At 42.0% G+C, this 9,588-nt stretch overlaps 1 protein-coding gene across 1 annotated transcript; it reads left to right on the top strand.

Moving 5' to 3' along the window:
• Window positions 1-1,388: 1,388 nt before the first annotated feature.
• LOC102110081 (T cell receptor beta chain MC.7.G5-like) lies at window positions 1,389-9,061 on the top strand. Its single transcript, XM_088052203.1, has 5 exons — window positions 1,389-1,432; window positions 5,689-6,024; window positions 6,409-6,426; window positions 7,548-7,654; window positions 8,780-9,061. The coding sequence occupies exons 1-5, from the start codon at window positions 1,396-1,398 to the stop codon at window positions 8,804-8,806; spliced, it is 525 nt and encodes a 174-aa protein (XP_087908329.1). The 5' UTR covers window positions 1,389-1,395; the 3' UTR covers window positions 8,807-9,061.
• Window positions 9,062-9,588: the final 527 nt, after the last annotated feature.

Consider the following 9,588-nt stretch of genomic DNA (forward strand, 5'->3'; position numbering starts at 1 on the left):
AAGAGGTAAAGCAAAACCTATGCACACAAGCAAAGCATTACAAGGAATTCATTCACCGCTTCCCATGGGCGCGCAGGTGTTCAGCCATTCCCAGGATGGCAGGGCCCCATCACACATAAGGGTGACTGGGGAAGACAAACACCATCACTCCAAATGTCCCTCTCTTCCTTCTACCCCCTTCTCACCCCTTTCACACAGTGAGCATGATGCCATAGGATATGGACCATCCCTTGGATCAGCTGGGATCAGCTGTCCCTGCTGTCCCTCCTCCCAGGCACCACCACCAGTTGCCTTGCCAGCATGGTGGTAGGAGAAGCAGAAAAGCTCTTGAATGCTGTGCAAGCTCTGCTCAGCAATAACAAAAACACTTCTATCCTGTCAACAGCATTTGCAGAACAAGCCCAAAACAGAACCCCACAGTAGCTGCTGGGAAAGAAATTAGCTCTACCACAGTCCAAACCAGTGCAGGTACTCAGGGCAATCATTCCTAGTGGAACAGGGGGTGGAGTCATGGGTGGGATTGTTTTTGTAACAGGTTGTATCATTGTGGGGACAGGGGGGTCCACGATGATACATTCCCCAGGAAGCCTTTACAAAAACCCTTTGGTGCAGGAGCCTTGTGGCAGAGCGTGTTAAGGCAGCTGCAGAGGATTATACAGCAGAGCAGGTGTGCTCTGCCTTGGTTTCTCTTAACAGACCTTGTATGCTGGGACCTATTTTCATCAGCTGAGAACTGAGCCTGCCCTCTCTGTGAAGCAAGCTAGCATATTCTGAGATACTGAAATGAATTTTCAGCAAATCAAACTGACTGCAGATTTACCTAAAGCCTATTGAGCGTGCAAAGCTGGGATTATTATTGTTTCCTGATGCACCAATATTTGCAAGAGATGACAAACTGGTTCTTTCTTGATGTGGTACAAGTGTTAGAATTCTGACACGTAGCAGGTGTCTCTCAGAGGCACTACATAAGAATGTGTTTGGGTTCTCTGTCTTAATAGGCCTCCAATATCTGTGGACTGCCTCATGCCTGTGAGAACAAAGGTTGCCTCTAGTCCTTCTCCCCTCTGTCTCACTGGAGTTCTTCCTAATGGCCCTGAAGGGTTCATCTGGGACCACAGAGCTGATTCTTCTGGGCTCTCCTTGTGTGGATTATTTTAACTTGTCAGAAAAGTGAACAGGATCCTGAAAGACTATTCAAGACAGCTATCCTTCATGGAAGGGAAAACAAAGAGATTTGTTTTAGTTCACTCCCAGTGGTCCAGAACCACCTCAGACAGAGAATGGGTCATGTTTGGGGTTCCAAAAACAGTAATGTTTGCTTATAGTAAGCCTGCTGCCGTGCATCCCTTCTCTTAGCTTATGATACATCCCTTTGTCACTGTGAAAAGTGCAGATATGCTTTTCGGCAGTGGCACAAAACTTACAGTAATGGGTAAGGTATTTTTGTTTCCTCTTTTAATTCACTTCAAATGCAATGTCTTCTCTGTAGAGAGCATCATCTTTATTATCCTCCACTTTATTATTAAACTGGTGTTCTCCAGCTGTGCTGGTAATCCAGTACACTTCGGAGAGTAAGTTTAGTGGTCTAGGCAGGGACACACCTTTCATTTGAGAAATACAGAAATTCCCCTAAAGTATATCTAGTCTGTATTATGCTGGTTCTCCTGGGGCTAGAAATGATGAAGGACAAGTCAGTGAAAGGTTGTCTATCTCTCTGGAAAGAACTGACTTACATTTTGAAGGGGTCTAGAAAACAAAATCAAGATGATACAAGCTTAAATTGCCTTGGATCTTCCTGGGGTGAATTAAAGAATATGTTATCTTAGATAACTGGGAAAAAAAGTGTACTAGCATTTTTAATTATTAAAAAAAAGGCAAATAAATACTCAACAATATCATAAGCAACACTAAAATCTCTCTGCACCTGTTTAAGTCCTTTTTGTTGTAGAAAGTAGCTCTCCACAGCACAGCCAGACTTTCCACTGAACAGGCTCACCAGGATGGTGATACAAAGGTCACAAAGGACAACAGTCTTACTATTTCAGAATAGGCACTAAATAGCCACTGAAAACCACAGAAGAATAATATATAATTGATTTCAAAATTGAAAGAGATCACAGGGAATGTTGGCATTTGGGAAATATTTTCTAATATTCTAATATGACACCTAGATCAATAGATAAATATCCTCTAAAGAAATAGTAGAAGCTCCAACAACTGATTGAGCCTGAAGCAAAAGGGCTTGGACAGTGTATTTCTGACGTTGATCTCAGCTATTTAGACACACAGTTTTGCTGCTGTTCCCTTACAGACTTGTTTTCTAGGAGACCTGAGATAAATGTACTCTGTGTCTCTTCTTTTGCTCTCCTCATGAGGGGAGGGTTAGCCCACAGGCTTGGCTCAGAGATCTGGGAGCAGAGGAGAGGTTTTTCTGCAGCTGCAAAACAGTGTGAATAATGATAGACTGTTCTTTGGCAGTGGGACAAAACTTACAGTCATAGGTAAGTAAGAAGTCAGATCTCTGTGATCTATGTGATACTGGTTTAGGGGACAAGAACATTCTTAATTAAAAGCTTAATAATAATAATTTTTCATGCAGACATGAGAACAGGATTAATGATTTATTGGTTGCTTATTAAAATGAGATGTGCCATTATGGAAGTGTAGGAATTACAGTGTTGAGGTCCTTGTGTCTTTGTCTTTGTCTTTCAATTCTGGGAACTTCATGAAGGGAGAAGGGATTAAATACTTTTATTTTCACCCATTCTCCAAGAAAATATTATAGAGATTGGGAATGAAAAATGCTTCTCTGCTCTGCAGGTGCTTGCAGTTCATCTGTGTAATGATCTAAGGCAGCACTTCGTAGGTAGAGTCTGGATTCTCCTGTGTGCTGAATCATGGAAGGAAAGAGTAATCTTGCTGGCACTTTGCTTGCCTCTCCATAGATGGTTGGCAGGCTCTCTAAAGTTGCTTTGGGATGCTGGCTACTGCTAACAGTCCTTCTCACAATGTCTACTGCTCAGCAAGGACTGCATTATTTATATATATATATTTTATTATATAAAAGTAAAAGCATACTTTTTTCCGCTATTCTTTTCCTTTTCCCCATTTTCTTTCTCTGTTTTCTCCCATCCCAACAAAGGATTTAACATCACCTATATCAGGGCATGTTGGAATAACAGAACAAAGCAACTTTTCCCTCTGCTACTGCCCCATTTGATAGCAAATTAGAAATATTGGTATCTGCTCCTTTAAACAGTACCATTTTAAGGAACTATGTGGCTGGCAGGAAGAGCATAATGACACTGGGGGTTACAGCCTGACTTTGTACAGCTGTGCAAACCAGCAGCTTAACTTTGGAGTTGGCACTGTGCTCAGAGTTATAGGTAAGGAGCTGTTGTTAACCCCAGCGCTCAATGTAGAGGACACTCAAAAATTTCCCTTGTGTTAATGATATGTAGCAAAGACACAGATGATTTTAAAATGCAACTAGGAGTGAAAGATAACAAGAAATGATGAAAGTGACCTTGCCTTGATGGGAATAGAGAAACTGTGGTACTTTTACTCTCAGGTGGGTGAAGTCTGTGTGACAGGGAATGCATGAGTTTATGCATGGAAGTGATTGATCTTTGTGTCAGTGTCTACCATGTGCAGTGTGGAAGACCAGAACACAATGGGCTACTGATCAGACTTTTTTTTTTCAGTTTGTGCTTTTACCAATCCCTTTACTCCGTTTCAAGCATGCTTCTGGTTTTCTTTGTCCTTCTAGTAGATTTAGCAGTTTTATCATTATTTATTTCTGTCTCCCTTTATCTCCTACCATCCTCTTTTTTTGTTGCTTGTTTCTTTCTTTCCTTAGTCTATTAAATTTCTTTCTCTTCTTTTGTTTTCCTATCTGCTTCCATCTCTTCACTCATTAGGTGTTTAAGCTATGAGCCAAAGAATTTTTCAGAGAAACTATTAGGATAGGAAAAAATATAACATGTAGTGGTAGAAGGGAGAAGTAGAAGCAATCAACTTCTCTACATACCCACTAAATGGAAAGCAGAGTAGTGCTAAACTATCTAGGGATAGAGGGCTAAATATCTCTATTTAATACCCAGGTCACCTAAAGTCTGTACAAGCTCACACAGATGCAGCCCAGGGATCTTTGCAGACCAAGCACTGCTGGTCACAATTAAGGCATCATTTCAATGCAAACATGAGGGCTTAGGGGAAAAGATCTCTGCAAGATATTAATTTCCACTAATTCTGCTGCCTCTCTTCCTCTGCAAAGGAGAGAGTGATCAGGAACTGTGGACCTGATTTAACTGAGCCTGAGAGAATTACAGCCTGTCAGTGGCTGGTCTGTTCCCAAGGGAAGGTCTCTTGAGAGCTCTCTCGTTCAAGGTCTACCTCTGTAAACAATTTCACTTTCTCAAAACAGTTCTGTACAACTGCAGATAGTGTGTTTTTCTCTTATCCCACCAATGGGATAAGAGGTGGTGTTCCCTTTACCAATCATGTTAAACCTGCAGCATAAGACCCTATAAAAAGCTGAAAAGTTCAGGGAATAAATGCCCTTCCTAGCAACTCGTTCTGGTGTGTGTGCTGTGAATGAATCCACGCTTCTACATCGTGTCCAACAGTGAAAAAGAAAAACACCTACAATTCATAGTGCCTTCATATAAAAAAACAATCTAAAGTCATAATTTTCTCTTTGGCTTCATACTTTTCTATGCATTTCTTTTTCCAGCAGCACTCTACAGATCCAATGGGTTTCTCATGCTAGATGAGTAAAAAAAGGAACTCTAATATAGTGTATGGAAAACGCCCTGGCTTTTGGGGTCACTGCCTGGCTTCTGAGTAATTTCTCATGGCTGCCTTGTGCATCCTTTTGACTGAAGTCTGTTCTCGCTGGTCTTACAAGCAGGTATTAAACACTTTAGGACAGGGAACAACCTTTGATTTGTGGGTGTATAGAATCTTGCATCATTTTGGGAAGGTGTATAGCCTAGGCTCAGAGCTTCTCACAGCTACAATAACCTAAACATTAAATTACATAAAGACATGTTTAATGTTCTTAAAGATGGCTAGGTTAAGGCACAAGGCAAAACCTGTCCCTGGCAGATTCATGTTACCTGCCTCAAGTGTTCTTCAGACTGTGAGAAGGATCAGCTCCTTCCTTCCTTCCTTGCAGGTCTTCTCTTCCATAGGGAGCCAAGTAGGGTGCCCCATGAGAGTATAATTCTGAACACTGCAATGACCATGGTGTCTTAACTCCATCTCCATGTCATGCAGATGTACATCTCTGAATGTAATTCAGTTTGTTGAAGATGTTTGTGCCATATAAGAGACTCCCTTATCTATTAATACAATATTACAAATACAGAGCTTACAGCAAAACTGGGGAACATTGCAGACTGCCAGTTTGCTCATCAGCTTCTTTGCAGCTTTGTGTTCTTCAGCCAGAGGCAATACAAGAAATTCATGTGCTTGTGCATTTCTGTGGGCAGACCTTTATGTTTCTGTGTAACAAGTGGAAACAAATGCTTCCACTTTCCTGGTGTGTCATATCCAAGAGACATTAATTGTTCAGCTGTTAAAAGGCCAGGGATTTCAGGAGTAACAAGGCACAATCTCAAGAGGAGCCCTTTCTGGGGATTGTGATAGAACAGAGTGATGGAGCTGTGTTGCTTTGTGTTTCAGGGAAGGATGATGAAATCCTACCTCCAGCTGTGGCCATCTTTTCCCCATCAAAGCAGGAGATCCAGCAGAAGAGCAAGGCCACGCTGGTGTGCCTGGCCTCTGGCTTCTACCCTGACCACCTGACTCTGGCCTGGAGGGTGAATGGTGTGAGAAGGACCGAGGGGGTGGGGACAGATGAGTCCTCCACACAGAATGGGAGCACCTACTCGCTGACCAGCCGACTGAGGATGCCAGCCTGGGAATGGTTCAACCCTTTGAATCGCTTTGAGTGTGTTGCCTATTTCTTTCACAATGGAACAACACAGTCAATAAACAAATTTATCTATGGTGATGCTGGTGAGTAAAAAACATCTCTCACCGTGCTGTATAAGACAGAAATCACAAATCAAAAGAGCGTGTGTTATGATATGAACCACATCTAGATGTATCTTCCATACAGGGTCTTCTTCTGGCACAAATAGATGCCTAACTAATATGTTGGTATTAGCATATGTCTCTTCCCATTCCTGGACCTCTGCACCTACATTACCATTACCCATCTAGAGTTTCTTCAGGCTTTCCACTGAGAAATCTCTGTAGTAGCGTAAATTGCACAGTACCATAAAAACAGCTAGTGTAGTAATATGCATTAGCCAGTGTTTTGTAAACTGAGACTTCTAAAATCTGTATTGTGTTTTCTTTGAAGAGAAACATGACTTTGTGTTCACTTTTGTCTTCCAGGCTGTGCACTCACAGAAGGTACGTGTGTCTTCTCACATAAGGAGAATTTTGCCTCTTCTCTCAGGCAATTATCTGTGTGTATTTTAATTCCAGCTTTACTGACACTAAGCACAACGTGTGGGAGATATCTGCTGTATGAATAGCTTCTTCTTTCTCCTCTAAGTGATTTGTATGTGATAGTAAAAATGAAAAAACAAAAAAAGGAAGAAAAGTTTTTTGGAGGGTTCTTTGTGCATGTTATATGTAGCTCTGCTTTGGGCTTTTGCTCTCCCATATGATTCCATTTTGAAAATAGAAGAAATCATGTTACCTTCCTGTAGATTAGAACTTATTCTTTATCATTTCCTCCAGTCGTAGAAGCTGACCTCCAATGGGAATATTCTTACTCGGCCAGGAAAGAAATGATCCATACTTATCCAAGTGATTCTGTCATCAGGGTTCAGGATATGATATTTCTTAGTGTCAAGTTTCCCTTCCCGAGTCACATTCCCTTCTACACTGCTGTCATATGTGGAGGATACTCATATTAAAAATTACATTTCTTTTCTCTTTGTATACATATTTGCACACTCCTATTTTTCAACAACTTCTTTAATGCTTGAGGAATCTTAAGGCTGAGCTAAGACAGAGCTGGTATCTCAGTCCTATGACAACCCCTTAAGAGTGAAAAATCTACAAGAATAAAACTTGTAGAAGCCGTGTTATTCTGACTTTCCTGACACATCAGCAGCACTTGTAAGGCCACTGACAATAATGAGACAAAATAAAAAATGTGCATCTTGTGATTCAGCCTATTTTGCATTCCTAAGAGGGGATTTGGATGAACAGCCCAGTTCATCAGTAGATGTGGCAACTCAGCACTTTCCTGGCATGAAGGCAATCTCTGTCTTTCCTAGACTTGCTTTCTCTTTTGGTTCTTTGAGTCACTATGGTCTGTTGCATTCCCTGTTTCCTGGCGCCAACTGAGCCACTCATTTGGCTCTAGTTCCTTTCTGTGTCTTAGCTAAAGATTTCAAGGGTTCTCATTTGATGACAGCTCCATTAGAACCAGCATCTCATGGTGATGATGATGATGATGATGATGATGGTGATGATGGTGATGATGCAAATAGAATACAGAAATGGTGTTTGACTTGCAGAGTCGTACTTGCGGTATGGAAATTCTCTGAAGCTCACTTACCTCATCCTCTGTGGCAAAGCCTTGGTCTATGCAGTTTTGGTGAGTGGTCTGGTGTGGACAGCCAAGGTAAGTCAGAGTGCCCCTGGAAGGCTGGGCTTACTCACTTGTCAAGGATCAGTGCATGCAGACTAAACCTGTTCTCAGAGGTGTGGCTGTTCTGCAGGTGCTCTGCCAGGCTTTGTGCAGTCCTGCTTGAAAAATCACAAGTGATGGGTTTTCTATTACTGTCTTTCTAGAACTCAAATAAAATCAATGCTATCTAGCAGAGAAATTCCTTCTCACAATCCTCTCTGAGCACATGAAAAAGATGAGAATTAAGGACAAGTTGCCCAGAAAGTAAATAAGGGAAATATCAGATATATCATGCATTTGTGTAACCATTGTGAAACGGCTTATGCCTGCAGTGAAAGTCATAAGCAGGGTTTTGGAGGTGATGTAGGGGATAAATCTGATCAATCATTTGCAGAGATTTACAAAGAACAGTGGGAATGAATCTGTGCAAATGGGATGAATTGAACTAACTGCCAGGAAATGTATTTTAGTAGTAAGTTTTTCCTGTGGCTGAAAGATACACCCAGCAAGGCCTTGGTAAAACATCTCTGTTTTTCTTCTAAGTTCCCCCTGCCATGTATTGAAAGGCCTCAGGCAGGCCTCTCCAGAGGCTTCTCTTCTCCAGTGTGAAGATGGGTTTGTCTCTAAGCCTTCCTTCATACCCTGAAGCCCTGTGATTGTTTTTTGGGGGCTCCTCTGGACCTGCTCTCACACATCCGTGTGTTTCTTGTGCTGGGCCCCCAGAGCTGGACACAGAACCGCAGGAGCGGCTGGTGGGGGTCACAAGCGCCCACTCTCTCAGTCTGTCCAGGTGCCTCTGGATGGCATCCCTTCCCTCAAACACATCAATGGCCACACAGCTTCCTGTCACCTGTGAACGTGCTGAGGGTGCACTTGAGCCCAGTATCAATGACACACTGATGAAAGCTGGAACAAGGCTTTTGGTCCCAATGCAGAGCCTTGAGGGAAATGCTTTGTGACCGGTCACCACTTGAACATTCAACCATTGATGGTAGCTCTTTGGGCAAGGTCATCCAGCAATTCCTGTGTTTGTTTCTGTCCTTTGGTGCTTCTTGTTGTTATCACTGTCATTATTATTTTATTGTTCTTATGGTTTTATTCCATTTTGTTTTCAATCAGAATGGTGTCAAGTTATCTAGAGAATAAATGAAGAGCCCTTGTCATCACATCAGCCGGAACACGACACCTTCTCGACCTTTCCATTGCAAAGTATCTGTGCTTCTAAGAATTTCTGAAGACAATATTTTGTACTTGTCTGTTGCCATCCTGTTCTTCACTTTGTTGTAATCACTGCTGAGCTTTCTCTGTACTTCCATATGGTATTGTAACATACCTTTAAAACTAGCACCTTCTTAATGCTCAGAGGCTGAGAACTCATCTCCTTGATTTAGGAATAAAGTTTTCACTTTTTTTCCCTTGAAAAAGCATGATTTGTTGTTTTTAAATTTGATCCTCTGTAGTAATAATGTCTTACCACACAACTTTCAGTGATGAATAGTGCCATAAGCAACTCTCATTAAAGATCATTCACTGACAATCCCTGTAGAAAAAACTTACTCTTTATGGGAACAGTAGAGTCTTATCCAGTACTTACACCGTGTACCAACAAGAGGAGCAGGGCTGCAGGCTTTGGAGGCTTGCCCTCACCTGGGGCTGATTATGAGCCAAAACAGCTACAGAATTCAAAGGTGGCAGAGAAGGAATCAGCACTCCAGCCAGATGAGAAGTGGCACTGTCTGGGGAGAGGCACGGGAGCTGGTTTTGCTTTTGCTCTGTTCTTCCATGGGATTACCCTGGTGATGACACCAGACTCAAGTGGTGGTAGTAGTGAAGAAGAAAACCTTGGTGAATAGATTAAAAGTCACCTGACACTTAATGTGTTTGTTTCAAAAGGATCTGATGACAGACTTGAGAGGAATCTGTCCCAT

Source organism: Pseudopodoces humilis, chromosome 2, assembly GCF_049639895.1.
Source record: "Pseudopodoces humilis isolate 2021_Gansu_Grassland_sample_001 chromosome 2, ASM4963989v1, whole genome shotgun sequence".
In the NCBI taxonomy this organism is placed as follows: Eukaryota; Metazoa; Chordata; class Aves; order Passeriformes; family Paridae; genus Pseudopodoces; species Pseudopodoces humilis.

Bases quoted from the DNA above. Each gene is read 5' to 3' on its own strand.
- LOC102110081 (XM_088052203.1), top strand. From the start codon at position 1,396: ATGCTTTTCGGCAGTGGCACAAAACTTACAGTAATGG. The intron at 1,433-5,688 runs GTAAGGTATTTT...TTTGTGTTTCAG, and splicing joins CACAAAACTTACAGTAATGG to GGAAGGATGATGAAATCCTA. The intron at 7,655-8,779 runs GTAAGTCAGAGT...GTTTTCAATCAG, and splicing joins GTCTGGTGTGGACAGCCAAG to AATGGTGTCAAGTTATCTAG.